We start from the raw sequence: 25,050 nt of genomic DNA, 5'->3' as shown, positions 1-25,050 counted from the left end.
CAAACGTGGACTAAACCCGGAAAACTTTACGTGGCCAATCCGTCCTGGCTAGGCGCGAAACCCACGAGCGAACTCCCAGTGTTTAGGTGTTAGGGAACGGAACCGCTTGGCCACTGGGGGGCCGCAAGTAAGGTTACACCCGAAAATGTATTACTGTAAAAGCAAAGTTATATTTACTAGATTACAGTTGTTGTGTGTCTATTGTTCTCTTATGGCATGGAGACTTTTTGATCTAAGCGAACGAGTTAACGTAGGCATATCACAGTTCGGATTAAATTTTAGTTCTAATTTCGAAATAGCCGTATTTTGAACCAAGCGAATTCATTAACATGTAAATCTCTATATCCTCCATTGGAACAAAAGTACAGTTACGAACTAAAGGGATTTTCTTGTGACGATGTCGTGCGTAGATAATTTTTAAATATTTTTAATTTAGAAAATCTGCATTCAGCCGATGCAGAAGCAATAGGAATGGTTAATAGAATTCGTAAACTAAAAGTTAGATTCGAGGCAAAATTAAAACATAAGCCTCAGAATGTCCAAAAAACAAAAATAAACTCTGATACAAAATAGGATGCATGTAATAAAGCTTTTCCTTCCACAAAAGTTTTATTAGATGCATCCAAGAAGGGATATATGAACTGAAGGAAAATTCCGTTTTCTTCAATTCAAGAATAGAAATTTGATGGAATAGTAATCTAATAAACTAAATTAGGAAGTTTGAATTCTGAACTTTAAACGGCATATTTAAACATTGAAACGGAGTCGCATTAATTATATCATTGCAGCAGAAAATATTTTTATTTCGTCATATAAATCGTCACCATTTGTATTCTCAATGCTAAATCTAAATCCATACATTGCACATTTCTTTACAACGGAAGGTCATCTTCCGTTGTAAAGAAAACCAAAAAGGCAATATGCTCTTCAATTTGTTTTTCTTCTGTAGAGATTATTCCACGATGTACCGGTACCATTGCTAAAAAATAGTTCCTATAGAAATTTGTTTCGGGAATATTTGTCCACGCATTCGTTTCTTCGTTTTCAAATAAAAGTTTTCGATTTCTTCAAATACAAGAGGAATGTCGCATTCTGTACAAATTTCATTTGCTATTAATTTTGATTTTAGGAAAACATTTTCTCTAAAATTTTTAAAATAATCTATTGATTCCTTTAACAGTGGTATTACTAAACTTAAATTAGTATCAATTTTTTGCATATTTTTTGCAATGTATTAATATTATCATTAAATACTTTAATGTTTAGTTCCTTTAGATGATTACCATTTTTCTTCTGTAGATTAAACGCTTAATATGCTAGTATTCAATGAATTTCCTATAGACCGCTACCCCTAATTACTGTGTGTCTGGATGGTGTAAAAAAATAAATAAAATAAACTTTTTAAAGGTGCTCCTTTAAGCGCGTGGTACCGTGCAAGTGTCCCAATTTCCTGGCTTTAACGACGGTATTGTATACACTATATAAATACATATACAGTACATTACCGCCGGGCATCATATTACCGTTTTATGATATTGTAAGCATATACACTTACAATATGATAAAAAGGCACAGAACTTCATTAAAAAGTAGAGGGTTCAAAGGAAACCGCCTATTTATAATGTTTTTAAAACCATCAAGTGACTTTTTACTTCTAACCAATTATAGCAAGAAATTTAAAATGTTAAGGAGGAGTAATTTTCGAATTCAAACTCAAAACTATTTACGGTTGACATTTCAATTTCCGAACTTAACGTTAAATTCGCGGGGGAAATTGGTTAGAAATCGTTTAACAGTCGATACAAAACTTAACGAATTTCATTTGTAATTTTGTGCGAAGGCTTTAAGAAGACAAAAAAGATTCTAATAGAGGGAAATGGTGTAAAGCTTTTAAAGAGTGTAAAAAAGATACAAAATAGGGATTAAAATTCCATTTAAATGGATCTGGAGATCATTTTCTTATAGTTACGGTTCCTCCGAAATAAGATTTTGCATTAACCTGTAAGTATTGATTTGCAGTTCCTGAGATAGAATTTTTTAAAATCCCGTTTTCTTTCATTCTTGATATACCGAAAAGGCCAACGCCTGAGAAGCTTCAAGTCATGTCCTTACCTATGACATTCCATAGAGTTAGTGTTTCAGATGAGATTAGATTTTTCTCTTTATGATAGGGACGGCCCTAAAGACCGCACGTAGATGATGACGTAACCTATCCCAGTATTGGTCTGTGCACCATTTAATATGTGGAGTATGGACAAACTATCAATAAAATGATCTCATTTCCATTAGAGGTATATTTGCATTGATTATACATATAATATAGTTTAATTTGTACTGGTATTTAATATATCTAGTTTAATATCACAATTATAACTGTAATATTAAACTAGATTATTATCATGGGGTCACAGAAATCCCAATGTATGTTCCATGTAAAAGAAAAATTGTATGTTGCGAAGGTTAAATAATAAGTAAGTTAGAATTAAATTGAATTGTTACAAATTTAATTCTAATCGAAAGTTTTATTACACACAAAAAATTTTATTCGGCTACCATAGAACTATTTTTATTATAAATTACATGGACAACAGTTATGGGTCAATATAAATTATATTAATACTGCTGTAATTTATGTAATTGGATGATGTACATTCCTATATCAGTTGGACTTCACTCATTTCTGACAACAGACAGACGTTGAAATGTACATCATCCTGAAGAATAGATGTATTTTTAATGCTGACCTAAAATTATCTATAGAAGAGCCAGGCAACAGAACAATCCCAAAAACTAAAATTCTTTAATGTAACAGAATCTGCCAAGGTATTGAAGGCGGCGTACGGTCCATTCCGCTAATCGGAAATTAATAAACTTCACGTCATCCACGAAACACAAGTTTGGCAGACTCTGAATCCTGAAATTATTATTTACAGGTGGAAGTAGAAGTACATTTTGACGAAGATTACCGGAAAAGTAAAACTGAAATCCAAGTAACTATGAACAGATTGACAAGCGTCGAACGTAAGGGAGGAGCCTGATTGCATCCGTCTTTTTCGCATTCACAAACGTGACTCTTGGTGTCCATGCTAGTCGTCTGGTAACAAGCCCTGTGATGACGGGTCTGACCGCAAGAACGCACTACTCTTTTCTCTCCTTTAACTATTAAAAATAGGAACGATTAATTAAACAGAATTTTAATAATATTAGAAATAAGCAATGAAATACCTTCCATCCACATTATTCTGCAATGAGTATCATTCCGACCTGGACACGCTTGCAAATATATGCTACTAGATTTGTCCAAAACGTCGCAGGACGAGGTATTGTAATATGAATTACATTGGTAGCATTTCAACTTTCGTTCTGGAATTTAGAATAATAATTAACATATAAATGTACATAACTCCTGGTATTATTTTGAAAGATATTCTTATAATTTTAAAAATGACGACCGAATAGCCGAGATGTTACGGTGTCAGCCTGCCGTTCTGGGGATTCGGAAACGAATCCAGGTAGATCAAAAAATCCCAGGAATTTTTCGGGGACAATCTGAGATATGTCGGGCTACATAACTCAGCATCCGGCTTCCCCATTGTTGACTGATCGAATCCGTAATGAGTTTGATAATAAAAAAAAACCTTGTTAGTGCCCATGAATGGAAAGAGTCGAAATAAAAAAATTTGAAGAAATTCTTTCAGGCATAATACTAAAAAATATATTCAATTATATATAGTAATAGATTATTTTTCATGGGTATACGAAAGTATCTTCAGTTAGAAAATAATTAGTGAATATTATTACGCTTATAATAGTTATACGCTGTGTAAACTACAAAGTAAACAATTAAATAAACTCGCTAACTCGGACTAATAGGGGGTCAAGATTCGAGTTTATGAAAGTCTGAGTTAATTAACAGGGTGTTTTTCCAACAACATGGAAAACGAAAAGGTAAATATACAATACAGTAATTTATTACGAACCATAAAGAAGTTTCACTGAGCTTTAGTAGGTTATATTGCTGAATTTATCTTTACAGGAATGGGCTAAAAATTTTAGGGTAATATAGTATACAGCAATGTATACTGTATTACCCTAATACTGTACCTTATACTGTATAGTCTTCAATAACTTACCAACAACAATACTATATGTCTACCGACTAGCTTTTTATCCCCTTTGTTTTATTAATTAGTTCTCATATACTGTTATATTCCAGTTACTTTAGGTGTTATCATACAAAGAGATTTGAAACCATTATTTTATTGTAAAACTATCAAGTATAATATACATCATTTAACTCCGACATCTAAAATGCATTGATTGATGTATATAATACTTGATAAATTGCAATCATCTGTCGATGGATCTCTGTATGACTGGAAGTACTGTACAATTTTGAAGTACAATTGTCTATCAGTCTACATAATTACATTTTATTTCGTATTCTCCATTGAAAATCTGTACGTTTTCTAAAATCTATTAATAAATCTGCGTTTTATGCAGTAAATATTACTTTACTGCAGAGATATTTTCGTAAATTATCCTAATTCTGTATAAAACAGATGCAAATACAAATATCCATAGAAAGAATAACGTTGAAATAATATATAAATTGATTTTTACAAATTATTTAATAAATAATCGAGCATTAATAAATAATTTTCTGGGTTCAACTCATTGAGCATATTTTTTAAATTATTGAACCTAATAAAATGAACTATTAGAAAACAGAAATGTAGCACTGCATTACTTAAAAAATTCGTTTTATTTATAGAAATTTTGTGCATCTGCATTCAAGTTTTCTAAAATAAACGATTCTTCTGTGGTCTTTTATGAAATTTCAGGTATTTCAAAAGTGGATGAAATTTTGTATACGGTAACATCTTACTACTCTTGTTTCGTTTTGCCACATTTAGATAAACGCTGCAATCTCAGTAAATGAGCTTCAGCCAATATGCTGTTAATCCAACTGTATTCAGATTGTGTATTGTCTTCTTTATTTGATTCAATGGTTTCAACCTTCTTTGCATCACCATTATCATGATATTTTACTGAAATTGATGCCGTTTCATCAGCAGAATTCGTATAGTTTCGTACCGAAGCTTTATCTTCTTTTATTTTATTGTTGTATTCCGTTTTCACCCTTTTTTTATTTGCTGGATCTGTTGGCATTTTCTTTCTCTTATTATACTTTCGTTTTGGCATTTTTTTCCTGTTTTTTGTAGAATAATTGAAGTTTGTAGAATGATTATAAATTAAACGTGAATTGTTGAATTAATAACGAACGTCGAAGCAAATTGTTGAATAAGAATTCAAATTATTTGTTGATATTGTCTCAACGTTTTCTTAATTTATGATTTTCTAAAAATAAATGTATTCACAAATTATAAACAAATGAATAAAAATTTAATTATAATTTTTTTTACGTTTTTTGCTCTGTGAGCAGTAATAAAACCTTTTAAATTATATTCACCATAGATTCGTTTAATTGGTGAGGAACAGAACTCGTACGTATCTAGGAACCTAGGAGGACCCTCACCAAAGAAGTGTTTTGGGAGTTGTTCATCTGGCTCCGATGCCGGCACCTTCAAAGCATGACAGTGTACCTGTTGTATTTAAATAATATAATTTTCGTTAAAAAGTTTTTATTTATTTTTGTCAAACTCATTCAATCCGGACTCCTAAGCTTAATAAAGAATAAATATTTAAATCTATATATGTATATTGAGGATACTGCAAAAGTTCTATTCCTTTTATACAAAACTAAAATTGATTTTAATTAATTACATATTATTCGTTGCTATTAATTTGATGGTCTGTTATCTTTCTAATAACTTTTGTCCCCTTTTTTTAAAAAGTCCGAAGTTTGGAATAGAAAAACTAATGATGGCTATTTCAATATTTTAACCTCTTAACCTTCTGTTCGAGTATCAAGAAAATCGAACACGAGAACTTGCCAACTATTTTTCATTTTTCAAAACGTCAAGATGTGCAAAAAATCCGGAGGTTCAAATTTCACACGACTTCAATACTTTTCTATGTTATAACAGCCGGGAAAATAAAAACAGTGTACAGTATTTCCAAAACTAAACTAATCCTAACTTCAACAAAAACATTAATTGGCTGTTGAATTCTGACCTCCTCGGTCTGAAATAAAGAAGGATTATTCACACTAGTTTTATATAAAATATGTAAATTTATTACTTTACCTATCGCGTTATTGTGTGTTTTTAAGTAGCAATATATTGATTATTATAGTGTAAACATCAGAAAAAAAATAAGAACATAAGATTTTATTCATAATGTAAGAGAAATGTGACTTTTTATATCACAAAACTTTCCTTTTAATTTTTGTATTAAATTTTCTTTAACATATCAACAAAAAGACCTTCCAATTTTTTAAGAAAGAACATACATATNCTTATTTCTTTTCTGATATTTACAATATAGTAATTGCAATAATTTATATCCCAAGTCCTTTGATGTATTAAAATTTTGGTTTGAGACATGCTTTCTGGCATGTTGGCGAAATTTATACAACGTAAAATTATACAAGTTTTTACTAGTGTAAATGCTCTACCACCAGTTGAAGTTCAAATGAATAATACCGGAATTAAATAGCTAATCAACGTTTTTGTCGAAGCCGCCTGTACAAAATAATCAGTACCGAAGGGCGACAGGTCATGTCATTCATTGGTTTTGGGACTCAATCTGGCTAATCTGGCACTCCTCTCTGCAATCACTGGCCGGATTAGCAAGAGTCTAGTGTATTTCGAAAGTTAATTAGTAAAAAAATATGAAGAAACGTTTCGAAGACAAGGAAGATAAAAGCAACGTGTTATTCAATTAAGAATCGAAAAACTAGATTTTCTCTCTCTAATACTATATACGGTTTGTAATTGTACAATTTTCTGTACGTCTTTAGCAAGAAAATGTCCTTTTGTTATTAAAGTAAAACCCGTGTAAACCGGGATCGCACGATATCGTATTGTTATTATTATTTTTTTATTTTGAACAGGTTTTAGTACGATTTTTTACCTCTAAACTACAGCAAATAAATATCACAGTTACGTTCGTTTTTTTGCAGTAAGATTACTTATACATACGTTAAACAATTTTATTACTAGGTTGAATCTAAATGAATTCAAAATTATTACAACTAAAGATGAAGTATTCGCGTGTAAAAATTAAGATGCAATATTGCAAAAAGTTCTCGTTGTTTCGAAGGACTCGTGCTAGGCATTCGAATACTTCTCGGATGCGGACCTTATGAGCTCACACAACAGCGAACAAGACAATTCGAATACCAAAACTAATGTTTCTCTCTGCTGTAGAAAATTCTAATCTCATTACATTAATTAATAGAGATCGACTTATTGCGTGATCTGGCTTCTTAAGAAATTTCAATACGCCAATCAATTGTTTACTTTAATCTTGCAATTATCAACACGTTAATCTATTTGTTTTCGAATACTCGGTACTAATTAGTTACTAACAAGGCAAATTAGAATTGAGTGTTACTTATTCTCATTGCTTTCACCGATTACGTTTATTTCTTGTTTTCGAGAACTGTTTTCGAAAGCTCATTGAAAATCGTCGATTCTTAAAGATATAATATTCAACTTTGCCCTTGGTAAATTCTAATAAAAACTAATAGGCCCTATTAATAAAGATCTCGTATCCGTATATCTCCTTTTCATCTGACGTTCGTTTTTCTGATAAGATTCGAAATCGTTCTAAGAATACAGGTGACGGTTAATAATATTCGAAGCAAAACTGTAGCTAGAATTTTCCTTGGGGAGCTCATTTCTCGATTTTAAATACCTGACAACTTAACCGCTGGGCCTTCCGGCAGTCATTTTGTGTTTTGTGACATTGGGCTTCTACCGAAATTCGGAAAGAGCTTTAGTTTCACGAGCCTCTTCCCTGCCAACTAGAAATAAAACTGTTATAATAACGTATTAATGGAGTTTTATTAGCGGACTTTGGTGCACAAATTCTTGAGGTTTCTCCATGTTTAGATTGAAATGCATACTTTTATATGCCACAATATGTTTATGTAATTATATAGTTTTTATAGATTCATCTATAATATATTAGAGTGTAGCGATTTTTTCAAAATATGAATAAGGGTGTTTGAGCTTCTGCCATTAGCTTGAATAATTATGTTCCTAATAATATGATTAATTAATAAAAATATGGAAATAAACTTTTATAATTAAAAAGTTACTGCACGTATTAAAAAATATTGACATTGTATAACAGATACATGCAATACATGCGCGCTTTCTAATGGACTTTTATCAGATTGACATTGACACGTTGGACGTATTTAACATGTATTTTAGTGGACAGCTGTGTGATTGTATCGTTTAAAATAATAGACCAAATTAAATAGTGGAAATTTAAAAACTAATCTGTTTATTGTTTGACGTTAATTTGGCAAGAAGTAACCAACTTCACATAGGACAAGTAACATTTATTTTGTCTGTTGGTTCTATTTGATACTTTTCATAAAAGAAAAGAATTTATAAATTTATCAATTCCTTTTCAAAATATTCAAATAATTCAAAAACGTAAATACAGTAGTTGCAATACAATTACGATATTTTCTTTATGAATCAATTATCCTTCAGAAATATCACATTAATAATTGCAATATCTAAATCAAGATAGAATTTCCATTTTTTTTAAATGAAATATTATCTGAAAAAGATACTGTATATCATTTGTTTATATTATTTGTGATTTCATTTAGATTTAGACATTTAAATTTTTGTTGATATAGTCATTCAAATACGTTTTGAAAAACTATATTACACAGCTACATTCATTTTGCTATTAATGTGATGAAATAAAGCAAATTTAATACAAAACTCAAAAGGAAAATTTTATAACGTAAAAGTGGTTTTTTCCTTTACATTATAAATAAAATTTTATATTCTTATTTCTTTTCTGATATTTACAATATAGTAATTGCAATAATTTATATCCCAAGTCCTTTGATGTATTAAAATTTTGGTTTGAGTCATGCTTTCTGGCATGTTGGCGAAATTTATACAACGTAAAATTATACAAGTTTTTACTAGTGTAAATGCTCTACCACCAGTTGAAGTTCAAATGAATAATACCGGAATTAAATAGCTAATCAACGTTTTTGTCGAAGCCGCCTGTACAAAATAATCAGTACCGAAGGGCGACAGGTCATGTCATTCATTGGTTTTGGGACTCAATCTGGCTAATCTGGCACTCCTCTCTGCAATCACTGGCCGGATTAGCAAGAGTCTAGTGTATTTCGAAAGTTAATTAGTAAAAAAATATGAAGAAACGTTTCGAAGACAAGGAAGATAAAAGCAACGTGTTATTCAATTAAGAATCGAAAAACTAGATTTTCTCTCTCTAATACTATATACGGTTTGTAATTGTACAATTTTCTGTACGTCTTTAGCAAGAAAATGTCCTTTTGTTATTAAAGTAAAACCCGTGTAAACCGGGATCGCACGATATCGTATTGTTATTATTATTTTTTTATTTTGAACAGGTTTTAGTACGATTTTTTACCTCTAAACTACAGCAAATAAATATCACAGTTACGTTCGTTTTTTTGCAGTAAGATTACTTATACATACGTTAAACAATTTTATTACTAGGTTGAATCTAAATGAATTCAAAATTATTACAACTAAAGATGAAGTATTCGCGTGTAAAAATTAAGATGCAATATTGCAAAAAGTTCTCGTTGTTTCGAAGGACTCGTGCTAGGCATTCGAATACTTCTCGGATGCGGACCTTATGAGCTCACACAACAGCGAACAAGACAATTCGAATACCAAAACTAATGTTTCTCTCTGCTGTAGAAAATTCTAATCTCATTACATTAATTAATAGAGATCGACTTATTGCGTGATCTGGCTTCTTAAGAAATTTCAATACGCCAATCAATTGTTTACTTTAATCTTGCAATTATCAACACGTTAATCTATTTGTTTTCGAATACTCGGTACTAATTAGTTACTAACAAGGCAAATTAGAATTGAGTGTTACTTATTCTCATTGCTTTCACCGATTACGTTTATTTCTTGTTTTCGAGAACTGTTTTCGAAAGCTCATTGAAAATCGTCGATTCTTAAAGATATAATATTCAACTTTGCCCTTGGTAAATTCTAATAAAAACTAATAGGCCCTATTAATAAAGATCTCGTATCCGTATATCTCCTTTTCATCTGACGTTCGTTTTTCTGATAAGATTCGAAATCGTTCTAAGAATACAGGTGACGGTTAATAATATTCGAAGCAAAACTGTAGCTAGAATTTTCCTTGGGGAGCTCATTTCTCGATTTTAAATACCTGACAACTTAACCGCTGGGCCTTCCGGCAGTCGTTTTGTGTTTTGTGACATTGGGCTTCTACCGAAATTCGGAAAGAGCTTTAGTTTCACGAGCCTCTTCCCTGCCAACGTGTCTGATCTGGAGGGGATTTTCCTTATTTGTCTACACGTGAAATCTTAACTTTTCGCTTTATCCAAGCAAGTTCAGTTACCTTCAATTAACAAATACCTTTCAGTTACCTTCTTCATACACGAAAACCTTTTCCGTCTCTGCACAGATTTCCGGCTTATCGTAAAATTTAACAGAAAATTCGTTCAGTTCTGAATAATTTTTCCGTTTTATTCAAATTTTACTGTACTAACATTTTTCCCAGCTTGTGTGTCTTCACTAAATTTAACATCCTCCCATAATCGCATGTCTGATGCAAAAGACCAGATTTGGTATATCTCAAATCTTTGTTTTTCACATGAATGAGTGTCAAGGTAAATATTTGGCAGAATTCTTGCCTTTAAACTATTCGCCGAGGAGGAAAAGGCGTCAGCTTGTCGCTCTGGGAGACCCAGGTTCGAGCCCAGGACCACAGCCTACAATAAGTTGTAGGCTGTGGTCCGGGTCAGAAATTTCAAGGAATTTTTACAAGTGATTTGTTCTGGATATGTCAGAACTCGTGATGGACTTGGAGAAATGGCCTTCATGCCCACAGGGAGGAAAGAGTTTTAAAGGCAGTGCTCTGATGAAAAATTACTATATTTAAAACAGAAATACCGAAAATATAAAAACAGATATCGATTTTAAGAACAAAATATCAATTAGAAATTTATAAATAAAATCTTTAAATGTTTATTAATAGAATGTTAATCATTATTTAATCAATTATGAATAAGTTTAACATTTGAAAGTAATTCTGTAATCTGACATTTTCATCGATCCTATTACGTATTAAATTATATAAAAATAAACTTTATCTTTATCATAATTATATCAATCGTAATAATAAAATGAAAGTTTTAATTTTAATATGACAAATATTAATCCCTGATAATTTCTGTCATTAATGACAGTTATCCGTCAAGTTTATTATAGAGATTACAGTTAATGATTAATTTGAGTATTAAAATTCCTCGATAATTCATATTCTATAGTAGAATAGCTTGGTGTATGTATTCCATCCAGTAGTGTTAAGATTAATGCAAATTGAATTCCTGACAGCATTTCTCGTCTATCATATTCCAAAGCATTCACTCTACTGCTACATATATGCTTCGCTCTGATCCTCTTGAGCAAATCCTACAATCTCATAATTAGTATCAAACATCCGACTTCAATTAATAGAAATTTGTTCAAAGTAAAATGTATGCCTTCTGTCACTTCAAACAAGAGAGTAACTACAGTAAGGCAAATAAGAAAATATGTTAAATTTAATACTTGAGCCTTCTCAGTGCTTATAGACCAGAAAGGGAAAAAAACCTGTTTTCTTTTTTATAGACAATTAAAATGCCTGAACCAGGTGTTACGAATACAGTTTTAAGTTATTTTCAAAAGGCCAAAATGTATTTCGGATACATGTTGTGTAATATATTTCATATAATCTTTCATATAAATACATCGGAAAATATCTTTAATATAAAGGTTACCAGAATGAAATCCTTTGTATGCAGGACCAAAAGTTCGAGTGCTGAAGCCTAGAATTGCAATATTTTTCAAATACCAAATTATTTTTCTCTAAAAGATTCTTATAAGTATAAAAAATAATCTTAAAGGCACTAAATTCAATTTTCATGAATGATAAGATAATACACTTCAAAAACTTACTACCTAAAATACCTAATATTGTATGACAAGACTTCTCAGTTTGTTCCAGACAGTGAGGATTTCTCCTTTTTTTAACCCTCAAAAACAAAATAAAATTTCAAATTGAATTATTTTATAGGCCTGCTAATGTAATATAATCAATATATACGTTAATATATAATTAGTTTTTAGAAAATATTCTAAATTTAACCATTTTTATACTACCTAAGAGGAGCTACAAGAAAGTTATAGCCTAGCTACTGTATATTAATTTTATTGTCAGTATATTAAAAATATATGTGTTTTATAAGTTGAGCAATCTACACTTTTCGAGATTGGTTTTTCTTGAACTATTTAGATCATTAATTTATATAATATGAAGAAATAAAAATTTTCTTACATTCATAAATACACAACTAAATATTTATACAACTGTAAATGAATAAATAAAAAGAAAATTACATATATATATATATATTAGAAAAAGCAACAAAATATGAGATATCAACATCCACGGGAGTCCGTATAGGGGGCAAACGGGCACTTGCCCCCTCTGGGATCGAATAAAAAATTACACAAGTTATAATCATAAAAAAAATGATTGAGATATGTGATCTTACACCCTCGACAATGGGAAACTTTGTCTTTTTGTATTAATGCAACACTGTATTCTATAATCTGCTTTAGAAAAACCCCAAAAATTTAAATAAATGAAAATTTATTGATATAATTATCTCCAAGCTTTGCTCTCTGGAAAATTTCCTGCCGACGCCCAGGCCAACATCCGATTTTAATATGTTTACATTATTTTAATTACGAAAACTGTCATAAAACAACAGGGTTTTAAAAACAGAAGCGTGCATGAAAAATATATCAATATTTTTTAATATTTCCTTTTATAGCAGCAAGAAATATTCTGGCATAAACTTGATCAAATTTTGAATATATTCAGTTGAAAAATAATACTAAACGGGACGTCCCTTCTTACAATCCTTAACAGCGAGTTTCCGCGTAGCAATTTTTTTTTTGTTTCAACAATTCTCTATTGGATTTAAATCGGAGAAGTTTCCAAACAGGAGTGCATTGAGAAAGAATTTATATTATATATATATATATACAGTAAACTAAAAATACTTGTTTATAAAATATCATGTACAAGAATGAAAACAGTCTTATGAAGTGGAGCAGAATGCTCTTGAAAGGTAATTTGTTATAGAAGTAGGCTATATCTTAACTATAATTGTCACTGGTAGTAAAAATGCACTAATATATGATAATAAATACTGTATTCCATTTTAAAAAAATATAAACAATGTATACAATGGCAGGAAGTATTGTTCATGGCATACTATTTGGTCAGCCGGATAAAATGTTCTATAAATAATTATATAATCAGCCTAGTATTTTTTCAATTACATCGCACATGCGGAGATCAGTCTGTCCTGCAGTTTAAATTTCAATTTATGTGAAAAAAACCCTAAGCTTTATTCAATCACCAATAGTCCATGTCTGATGCTCTATGGCCACTTAAGTGAGTCATCTTTACCTGTTCAATCAGAAGTGACTTCTTAGCAAGTCGACATGCAATCAGTAAATCTATTTGTAAAGATTGACAATGAATAGTTTGAGTACGCTCTGTTGCATTTTCTATTGTGAAAATCTGAGATCAATAGAAGTTGCATTTATTACATTTCTATTTTGGATGGGAAGTCTTCAAGAAATCTAATCTGTTCAGACAAGTGTTTCTACTTTTGATTTCTATAAACAAACGCCTAATTTAAAATATTTACGCTGTCAAATGGAGTTAAATATATGTTTAGAAATTCGGCGAATTGCGTGAACAAACATTTTAAAAACTTTTACCGAGACTGCTTTAAGGATAACAAAACTCTTCTACCTATACAATATAAAGATACCATTAAAGTTTTTCTAACTTGGAATGTCGGACTACTTTATCTGATTGGTCGAGACATATTTTACGTTAGTTTGATGTGATTTTTTTAGAATCTTCGATGCAAAAATGGAATGACGACGTCAAAATGTTATAAAAATATGCACTATCTCAACCAATGAGGATAGAATATTAGATATATAGATATTTATTGTACAATACGTGCAGTCATTTTGTCTATAAATATTATTATATTCTAAAAACTATGATTTTAAATACCTTCCGATATAAATCAAAAATTAAATCTGACCTGACAGTTAATATCACAAATTATACATAATCAAGAATTAAACACAATACTGTATATTAAATGCATAATTCTGATTATAGAGTTAACCAGAATTGTGCGTCTAAATTACTCAGAATTATAATGCGTTTTCCTCGTACAATTTTTTACTTAACGATATAATTCTAGTAATAGACTATCAAATGAGGAAACAATTTACTGAAAGTTCAGAATATAATTTATACAATTGACTTATATGATAAAAGGCATAATAAAATTAAATAATTGGTCTTATCTGTTGACCTATCTGTTTTATATCATTAGAAATTCTGGAATTTCTTTAGTTATATTACCTAATTATTGTATGATTATAATTTTATTATTGAATAACATGTAAAACATAATTTCCTTTTTAAATATAAAAAAATAAATCGAGAATTTTATAATTATAGTAGATTATTTCAGAAAACTAGGCTACACATTGCTAGTACGTTTATTTATCTCAGAAATTTTCATTAGAAGCGAAAGTTTAGCAGTTTCTATATCACTGTCGAGTCATCTGTGTATTAGTAGTGATGGATGTAGCCATGTTTCAAGCGATGCCGCTTATACTTGTACAAACAGTTCATTATCGACTGAGCATGAAATTATTTCTAGATGAATAGTAACTTTCACCAGTTATTGCAATATTCGAAGAAACTACTAACAGAACCAGTTCTACTCGTAATAAATATTAAACTCGTGTCCTATTTCTCGGGTGACTTTTTTTTTTTACCGATTGAAAGCCCTCAGACTTCGTTCGATGTAGGACATTTTGTGTAAACTGTGTTTAAACTACTTATATTAATTTTTCCGTATCGAAAATACAAACCGCTTTAAGATGGCTTACACTAAGACGACTATTTTTTTCCAGGAAAGATATCTTGGTATTCTTAATTATGAAAAATGGAACGGTGCCAAACTTGTACGAATAACTTCAGTAAATTAACGTTTAATTGTTAATAGTTTTCACGAGTTTTCTTAATTAATTAATATGACCTTTAGACATCTAATGTATCGAATTGGTTCCCAACCGATCAATTTTTCACGATAGTCGAACCTTTTTATTATAGATTCATGTATAAAATTAAAGCTTACCTTCCTTCTTATCTTTCGATGCGACGGATAACGATGCTAGTGTTAAGAATAAGAATAAAAGGTATTGTTTCCACATTTTTATATAAGCCTAGTAAAATACAGAAGAAGCGACCGGGAATACAACTTAAAAACGAATGCAGTTAGTGGTACGAGAGTATTTCTATTATTAACCGCGCGGATCCAAACTTAGATATTTGGGACGAGATACAAAATTTATCCAGAGTATTAAGTTGAGTAATAAGTTCTAAAAACTGCTTCCGCATCTTCTCTTTATTAATTAATATACGAAGACAGAGAAAAGAAACGAAGTAAGTATTTTCAAATAGGCTTTTATTCGACCTTCCTGGTTTTTCTGGTATGAAATAACTGGAATGATAAACTATTACAACAATGACATTGTAAAGCTGCAATCATCCAAAATGAGTTCTTTATCAAAAATACATATAATTATTAAAGATAGAGTAGAACTTTGTTTAAAATTTGTCAAATTTGATGGAAGTAGTTCAAGTTGACAAATTTCCAACTCTGTAAAAATTTATTTTGTAGACAAATATGTAGGTCTAGCATGCATATGTATAATTTTATATAATAAATTTAAGAAAAATGGAAGAAATTTTGGCATTTTATAAGTAGCTTAACTGTTGGAAGTCACATTTATAAGCATGTCACAGCTAAAATTTGGAATGATTGGATAGTCTTGAGTATAAAATAAATTTTGAACTTATTAAATACTGTATAATACTCCAAATACTAAATCTCTTTGTACTATCTACAAGTAAATGCTTTTCTAATATCCAATTTTAGAAATATTTACATAAAAAAATTAAAATGTTTTCATTTTAGTCTATTTAATTTCGGTATTTTGGGAAGTTCGCAACTATGAACAAAAAAACTAGTTTGTTTAGAACAAAAATTTTGATTTTCCACTAATCTGTGAGTGGTATGAGATAATCAAAGGGTAAACTTTGCTATCTACAGTGTCACAAAGTGACACAATGAAATAGCTCATCCTTTCTCAGAGCAGCACCCTTAACGTTAATGCCAAACACACGAAAACCATAAAGATTGCACTATTGTGACTGTTAGCACCATTGCATCCTCTTCCTTTGCAATGGCATACATTGACTCTGCCTCCAAAGCCTCCTCTGTAGTAACAGGCTCGACTGCTATCCCATTGAGCACACTGGCGTATAATTCTGCTGTTAGGTTCCACTGGAACAAAAAATAAGTTTTTTTAAAAAAGAGGGAGGGACATGTGAAAATGTATAAATCTAAAGATTGTCTTATTTATTTAATGCATTTTTTTTTTACATTCTATATGTAAGTGTATGTGTGCCAAATTTTAAAAAAATTCCAAAGAATTACACACAAATATTAAATGTCAAGATAATTGTTGCATTCACATTATATTAATTAATATTAATTTTTGTTAAGAAACAATATTTGAGCACAATCAATTTTTATAAGATTATTTTTAGAGAGGACGCTTTTAAATAAATGTAATTTAATAATAATATATATTTAAGATATTTGATTTAATAAAAGAAAATTGATATAATTAAAAACAACTTTAATATGGTAAAATAGCTTAATCTGATAGATATTAGCTGCTCTACATCCTCATCATCATCCTACTAATTATACTGCAGCTTTTTAATTACATAGCTACGATATTATGTAAAAAATTTCATACTTACTATTCAGCATTTTGAAATCTATGTTTTGTTCAATGGTGCGGCAGGATGTGTATTTGGAACCCATTTTCAAATCACTGCAATTTTTCAAGAGACTATCATCCAGCTTCCCTCTCTGGCATCTTTCATCGTGTTTAGAATTACATACGTAACAAATCACCGGTTCGTCCTCAGCTATAAAACACGAAAAATGTTAGCAATTAATTTAATAAAAGGAAGGCGAAAGCAAGCAATAAAAAATAAACTTTTTATTAGCAACTTATTAATTTTATATTTATAGGAATTCATAACGTATGACTATGTGTTATTGATATGAAGTTAATCTTTATTTATATTGAAATCCGATTAACTATTTAGATTTTCTGATATTCAATCGAAGTATTGAAAAAAAAAAAAAAAAAAAATTGGCATATCCCAGAAGACAGTAGTTGTAGAGGCGATAAAGTAATTGCAAAACAGTTCTTGCAGCATCCGGGCATTACGTCATCGCTCGGGTCTATGACGTTAACAGAAACAGGTTAAAAGCGATTGCAAGACTTCCTGATAACGTGCTGATGGATATATGGCGGCAAAATTTACACTATCGTGTATATTTTCCTCCATAATCCTGTTCTGCACTTTAATATGTAAAGAAGTATCACTTAAGAGCGAAGAATTTGACTTTCCACACAATTGCTACAATTAGATAAACCTACGTTCAACATGTGCTAAGGGCGTGACGGCTAAAAAAAAAAAGGAGTTCTTTTTAAAATAATAAACCACTTCCTTTTTTTAAACCAATTCCGATTTACAGACAGCAAAACAGATTGGTAATTCAATTTCGTATATTTGTAATATTTCCTATTATTTGTGACGTCTGTCCAACACGGCAGACAGAAATAAAAAAAATAAAAAATAAACTATACGTTACACAAAGCCAGTAACCTATTTTATGGCAATTTTCGAACCCGTTAAAATAACCAGATTACATAAGGGATTATAAATGCATGTTAATTTTAATTATGTGACGTCAGTCGGTCGTACACCGCTACGCGAAAATGTGGGGGGAGTGCAGTATGAAACGGTAAAGCTTTTATCTAAATTAGAAGCATTAACTGCTCGGAATATTTAAGTATTTTATGTAACCATCTAGGTAGGATGCTGCACAGTTACCTGCCGCAGTTATTGGATATTTGTATTATAAAAAGTGATGCGTTGCACAAACACAAAAATGGACTTTAATCAAACGTGCGTGAGAAAGATTAGTAGATGAACTACTTTCAGAAGAGTGATATTTAGGTGGGGCTCTTATAATTTCTTTTGTGATTATTTAGTTAATTCGATGGGTTTAAAACATTTGAGATGGAAGAAAGATCTGAAATTTTGATTATAGAATATTATCTAAAAGTTTCGAAATAGTAAAATAATTAGTTTTTCTAATAGCAAAAGGTTTTGAAATAGTTGAGAACTAAGGAATTTACATCTATTCAAGCAATTTCACTTCAATTTTGGAAGATATTTTTCTTGGATTAAGTTTGAAAAATCGATTGGAAGGATTAATTTAGATGCAATTAATTTTAACTTGTTTGTAGAACACACGAGTTTCCATAGAGCAAACATTTAGACTAACGATTTTTTGATGTAAACAATACTTGAAATGCAAAGTATGGAAGTAAAATTAGTAAGATAAATATACTTTAACCGCGAAAACTGAACATTCGGCATGAAATAACAAATTTAAAATGCATTCCAGGATATAAAGAATATATGTAGTAATAATAATAATAATAATGCCCCGAAGTAAATAAAGTCGGAAATAATCCGAACCTTAAAAAATGCAGATAATAAGAGTGATAATAAAAGATAAATGAGTTAATACGAGCGATGTGGAGTGAACATAGATCAAGAGTTAAGCATGTTTATACATTAGGTGAACGGCAATTATCTAAATAAAGGCTTTTCCTTTTATCAAAGGAGGAGAAAGGTCGTATTTTATGTAGTAAATAGTCTCTTCATAGAAAAAAAACTATCACGTGTAATTCTTGTTTTTAAAAAATGACTAAAATTCTAATAATTTAAAATTTATAGTACAGTACTATCTCTTTAGAACATGAACTTGCACTATAGAAAGGAAATTTCTGCACAGTAATCTAACCTAACCTAAGATTTTTTTATTAGTACAATAATCAAAAATGATTTTAAAAAATCGGATATATATATTATATATTATTTCGAAAGTAATTAAATCCATTTATTGCTAAAATTTCGATTTAAAAATTTGCTATTACAAAACAGAAATCTCTTTAAATTACTCAACAAAAAAAAACTACATTTTTTTATATTTTAGACGGGGGAGAAAAATTTTAAGATTCTTCCAAGCATAAGAGCTTTTATAGCAATTTATTTAATAAATACATAATTGATGTGACCTAATTGCCGCTCAATTTATATAAAAACTTCTTTGCTGCCATATGAACATTCGCCATTACGATAATAATACAATATTAGAAATACGTTTTTATTTCCAATTCTACTTGAAATTCAAGTAAAAAAAAGATTCAGACGGAACGTAAACATCTCTATTAAAACGTTTGTTACTATAATATAGCTTCGGGCGTTTCTGTACGTGCCTTCGTTTACGATGATTTTTCGTTTTGCCTAATAAACTCTACATGTACCGACTTACTATTAGCGAGNTTACATTATAAATAAAATTTTATATTCTTATTTCTTTTCTGATATTTACAATATAGTAATTGCAATAATTTATATCCCAAGTCCTTTGATGTATTAAAATTTTGGTTTGAGTCATGCTTTCTGGCATGTTGGCGAAATTTATACAACGTAAAATTATACAAGTTTTTACTAGTGTAAATGCTCTACCACCAGTTGAAGTTCAAATGAATAATACCGGAATTAAATAGCTAATCAACGTTTTTGTCGAAGCCGCCTGTACAAAATAATCAGTACCGAAGGGCGACAGGTCATGTCATTCATTGGTTTTGGGACTCAATCTGGCTAATCTGGCACTCCTCTCTGCAATCACTGGCCGGATTAGCAAGAGTCTAGTGTATTTCGAAAGTTAATTAGTAAAAAAATATGAAGAAACGTTTCGAAGACAAGGAAGATAAAAGCAACGTGTTATTCAATTAAGAATCGAAAAACTAGATTTTCTCTCTCTAATACTATATACGGTTTGTAATTGTACAATTTTCTGTACGTCTTTAGCAAGAAAATGTCCTTTTGTTATTAAAGTAAAACCCGTGTAAACCGGGATCGCACGATATCGTATTGTTATTATTATTTTTTTATTTTGAACAGGTTTTAGTACGATTTTTTACCTCTAAACTACAGCAAATAAATATCACAGTTACGTTCGTTTTTTTGCAGTAAGATTACTTATACATACGTTAAACAATTTTATTACTAGGTTGAATCTAAATGAATTCAAAATTATTACAACTAAAGATGAAGTATTCGCGTGTAAAAATTAAGATGCAATATTGCAAAAAGTTCTCGTTGTTTCGAAGGACTCGTGCTAGGCATTCGAATACTTCTCGGATGCGGACCTTATGAGCTCACACAACAGCGAACAAGACAATTCGAATACCAAAACTAATGTTTCTCTCTGCTGTAGAAAATTCTAATCTCATTACATTAATTAATAGAGATCGACTTATTGCGTGATCTGGCTTCTTAAGAAATTTCAATACGCCAATCAATTGTTTACTTTAATCTTGCAATTATCAACACGTTAATCTATTTGTTTTCGAATACTCGGTACTAATTAGTTACTAACAAGGCAAATTAGAATTGAGTGTTACTTATTCTCATTGCTTTCACCGATTACGTTTATTTCTTGTTTTCGAGAACTGTTTTCGAAAGCTCATTGAAAATCGTCGATTCTTAAAGATATAATATTCAACTTTGCCCTTGGTAAATTCTAATAAAAACTAATAGGCCCTATTAATAAAGATCTCGTATCCGTATATCTCCTTTTCATCTGACGTTCGTTTTTCTGATAAGATTCGAAATCGTTCTAAGAATACAGGTGACGGTTAATAATATTCGAAGCAAAACTGTAGCTAGAATTTTCCTTGGGGAGCTCATTTCTCGATTTTAAATACCTGACAACTTAACCGCTGGGCCTTCCGGCAGTCGTTTTGTGTTTTGTGACATTGGGCTTCTACCGAAATTCGGAAAGAGCTTTAGTTTCACGAGCCTCTTCCCTGCCAACGTGTCTGATCTGGAGGGGATTTTCCTTATTTGTCTACACGTGAAATCTTAACTTTTCGCTTTATCCAAGCAAGTTCAGTTACCTTCAATTAACAAATACCTTTCAGTTACCTTCTTCATACACGAAAACCTTTTCCGTCTCTGCACAGATTTCCGGCTTATCGTAAAATTTAACAGAAAATTCGTTCAGTTCTGAATAATTTTTCCGTTTTATTCAAATTTTACTGTACTAACATTTTTCCCAGCTTGTGTGTCTTCACTAAATTTAACATCCTCCCATAATCGCATGTCTGACGCAAAAGACCAGATTTGGTATATCTCAAATCTTTGTTTTTCACATGAATGAGTGTCAAGGTAAATATTTGGCAGAATTCTTGCCTTTAAACTATTCGCCGAGGAGGAAAAGGCGTCAGCTTGTCGCTTTGGGAGACCCAGGTTCGAGCCCAGGACCACAGCCTACAATAAGTTGTAGGCTGTGGTCCGGGTCAGAAATTTCAAGGAATTTTTACAAGTGATTTGTTCTGGATATGTCAGAACTCGTGATGGACTTGGAGAAATGGCCTTCNTTATTTTAAAAAACCTTTTATATTTTTAATTATATTAAAATGGCAAAAAGCTTAACTGTGAGGGTAGGGATGGATTTATAAAAAATTGTAAATGCTAATATGAGTAAAATCGTGAATAAGTACGACCCTATTCGAGACATGACACACGATAACCCTGTTGAACTTTAATCACCAGAATTTCATAGCATCAATCCTCTTGATACATAAATTTCCATACAAAATTTTATAAATTTTCGACAAAAACATAGTTGTTAAGCTTCTGAAAAGGTGAACAAAATTGTGACACACGCACACACACAAAAAAAACCCGAATTTTTTTCGCATTTCTCGACGTTTCAAGGTTCCCTGGTTCCAAAAATATAAAAATCTTGAAGGTTACTTTTGAATGATCGCCATACTTTACCTGTGTTATATATAACAGAGTCGGGAAAGTACAAATAATAGCCTTCTGCGCTGTATAAAAGTTATATGGATAAGAATAAGTAAGGATANTCTTGTTACACCATTGAAGTTACAGTAATCAATGTACTAAATATTTTTGATATTTTTGAATACCGGACTAACATAAAGTAAAAACGTAAAACTCTCCGACGATCTTTCAAATATGATAAATCTAGATCACGTCATTAAAACAAATTTTAATAAATGCGGTAACGAGTTGCTTAACTTTGCTGGTAACATTTACAACTGTGTGTGGCGCCATCTATTATGATATTTTATTTAAAAAACTTATGATAAATCTAGATCATGTTATTAAAACAAATTTTAATAAATGCAGTAACAAGTTGCTTAACTTTGCTGGTAACATTTACAACTGTGTGTGGCGTCATCTATTATGATATTTTATTTAAAAAACCTTTTATATTTTTAATTATATTAAAATGGCAAAAAGCTTAACTGTGAGGGTAGGGATGGATTTATAAAAAATTGTAAATGCTAATATGAGTAAAATCGTGAATAAGTACGACCCTATTCGAGACATGACACACGATAACCCTGTTGAACTTTAATCACCAGAATTTCATAGCATCAATCCTCTTGATACATAAATTTCCATACAAAATTTTATAAATTTTCGACAAAAACATAGTTGTTAAGCTTCTGAAAAGGTGAACAAAATTGTGACACACGCACACACACAAAAAAAACCCGAATTTTTTTCGCATTTCTCGACGTTTCAAGGTTCCCTGGTTCCAAAAATATAAAAATCTTGANAATATATGTAGTAATAATAATAATAATAATAATGCCCCGAAGTAAATAAAGTCGGAAATAATCCGAACCTTAAAAAATGCAGATAATAAGAGTGATAATAAAAGATAAATGAGTTAATACGAGCGATGTGGAGTGAACATAGATCAAGAGTTAAGCATGTTTATACATTAGGTGAACGGCAATTATCTAAATAAAGGCTTTTCCTTTTATCAAAGGAGGAGAAAGGTCGTATTTTATGTAGTAAATAGTCTCTTCATAGAAAAAAAACTATCACGTGTAATTCTTGTTTTTAAAAAATGACTAAAATTCTAATAATTTAAAATTTATAGTACAGTACTATCTCTTTAGAACATGAACTTGCACTATAGAAAGGAAATTTCTGCACAGTAATCTAACCTAACCTAAGATTTTTTTATTAGTACAATAATCAAAAATGATTTTAAAAAATCGGATATATATATTATATATTATTTCGAAAGTAATTAAATCCATTTATTGCTAAAATTTCGATTTAAAAATTTGCTATTACAAAACAGAAATCTCTTTAAATTACTCAACAAAAAAAAACTACATTTTTTTATATTTTAGACGGGGGAGAAAAATTTTAAGATTCTTCCAAGCATAAGAGCTTTTATAGCAATTTATTTAATAAATACATAATTGATGTGACCTAATTGCCGCTCAATTTATATAAAAACTTCTTTGCTGCCATATGAACATTCGCCATTACGATAATAATACAATATTAGAAATACGTTTTTATTTCCAATTCTACTTGAAATTCAAGTAAAAAAAAGATTCAGACGGAACGTAAACATCTCTATTAAAACGTTTGTTACTATAATATAGCTTCGGGCGTTTCTGTACGTGCCTTCGTTTACGATGATTTTTCGTTTTGCCTAATAAACTCTACATGTACCGACTTACTATTAGCGAGGTTTTCATATGTAAAACGTGAACGTCGAGCGCTCGACGTTCGAGTTTTACAGATGAAAACTTCGGCCGCAACCTCGCTAGTAATTTACAATTTCGTGTGCTTATCTCTCGATGTTTAATGATGTTGATGCTGCTACCAGATATGCACACGGGTCCATCGTTCTCGCTCTTGCGAATAGAAATTTATAGAACTTAGCTTCCAAGAAAATCATTATAAATACAAACTCTACTGTATATAAGGAAAAATTGTATAATTTTCTAAGCCTAAATACTTACCCGAAGCCAAATGCAATACAGCGAACATAAATGCAACGAAAGCCACTTGTACGTAGATCATCGTAGTGCTCGAACAGCAATTAAAAATTTACAAAGGGAAACTAAAGCGAGGGGAAGGAGTGGGGAAGGGAGAGATTCTATAGCAACACACCAACGAAATCTAACCTACGAGTGACTTCCCCTTCGTCCGTTAATATGGAGGTGCTGGCTACGATCGGTTCCGCTGATCGATCCGCCTTATAATACCTCGGTTAGATCACGTGATACGGTCTCCTAGCGGTCATTATCTAATCGTATAAATATATTTTTTAATATATATATTGTTACGTGTTTTAACAAATTTTATACAAATAATAAAAGTTTGTGTTTTAATTTTACATTCTTTACGATAAATTATATTTTTATATTATAAACTATTTTAAACGTTTTTTTTTTCATTATTAATCATTATGTTTATAGATTGACTACTAGATGGCGTAGCGATTATTACGCAAATTATTATTATCGTGATGGATAGAATTTGTATATTGAATGAAAGTTTTTAAAAAAATAAATAAAATGTTTGTGTAATTGTTATTTTATTTTACGTATATATTAATTTTCAGTTGGCTAGTTATCTCTGGTCTGGGTTGGCGGTGTTTCTTCTATGATCTACGTGTTTCCCTTCCTGTTCGTGTAAGCGGGTGGAAAAATGGCTTTTTATGAAAAAAAAATT

The 25,050-nt window shown here is 30.6% G+C and overlaps 2 protein-coding genes across 2 annotated transcripts; both read right to left on the bottom strand.

Moving 5' to 3' along the window:
• Nucleotides 1-2,550: 2,550 nt before the first annotated feature.
• Nucleotides 2,551-15,649, bottom strand: LOC111630185. The gene is made up of 3 exons (XM_023374246.1): nucleotides 15,434-15,649; nucleotides 3,226-3,363; nucleotides 2,551-3,159 (listed from the first exon to the last, which is right to left on the bottom strand). Exons 1-3 carry the CDS (start codon nucleotides 15,507-15,509, stop codon nucleotides 2,963-2,965), a joined length of 411 nt encoding a protein of 136 aa, XP_023230014.1. The 5' UTR covers nucleotides 15,510-15,649; the 3' UTR covers nucleotides 2,551-2,962.
• A 97-nt stretch (nucleotides 15,650-15,746) lies between these two features.
• Nucleotides 15,747-24,567, bottom strand: LOC111630184. The gene is made up of 3 exons (XM_023374244.1): nucleotides 24,336-24,567; nucleotides 17,131-17,301; nucleotides 15,747-16,645 (listed from the first exon to the last, which is right to left on the bottom strand). The coding sequence occupies exons 1-3, from the start codon at nucleotides 24,394-24,396 to the stop codon at nucleotides 16,449-16,451; spliced, it is 429 nt and encodes a 142-aa protein (XP_023230012.1). The 5' UTR covers nucleotides 24,397-24,567; the 3' UTR covers nucleotides 15,747-16,448.
• Nucleotides 24,568-25,050: the final 483 nt, after the last annotated feature.

Source organism: Centruroides sculpturatus, unplaced genomic scaffold (assembly GCF_000671375.1).
Source record: "Centruroides sculpturatus isolate CEXI.00-Female unplaced genomic scaffold, Cexi_2.0 scaffold577, whole genome shotgun sequence".
Taxonomy (NCBI): Eukaryota; Metazoa; Arthropoda; class Arachnida; order Scorpiones; family Buthidae; genus Centruroides; species Centruroides sculpturatus.
The sequence above is the reverse complement of the archived record's forward strand: the minus strand, read 5'-3'. Positions and strand labels throughout refer to the sequence as shown.

What these genes read in the sequence shown, in the direction of transcription:
- LOC111630185 (XM_023374246.1), bottom strand. Translation starts at nt 15,509, where the DNA reads ATGTGGAAACAATACCTTTTATTCTTATTCTTAACACTAGCATCGTTA. An exon ending in ATCGAAAGATAAGAAGGAAG is followed by an intron (nt 3,364 to 15,433) that starts GTAAGCTTTAAT and finishes TCTAAATTCCAG; the next exon opens with AACGAAAGTTGAAATGCTAC. An exon ending in CAGAATAATGTGGATGGAAG is followed by an intron (nt 3,160 to 3,225) that starts GTATTTCATTGC and finishes TATTTTTAATAG; the next exon opens with TTAAAGGAGAGAAAAGAGTA.
- LOC111630184 (XM_023374244.1), bottom strand. Translation starts at nt 24,396, where the DNA reads ATGATCTACGTACAAGTGGCTTTCGTTGCATTTATGTTCGCTGTATTG. An exon ending in TGTATTGCATTTGGCTTCGG is followed by an intron (nt 17,302 to 24,335) that starts GTAAGTATTTAG and finishes CGTGTTTTATAG; the next exon opens with CTGAGGACGAACCGGTGATT. An exon ending in AGATTTCAAAATGCTGAATA is followed by an intron (nt 16,646 to 17,130) that starts GTAAGTATGAAA and finishes TTTTTGTTCCAG; the next exon opens with TGGAACCTAACAGCAGAATT.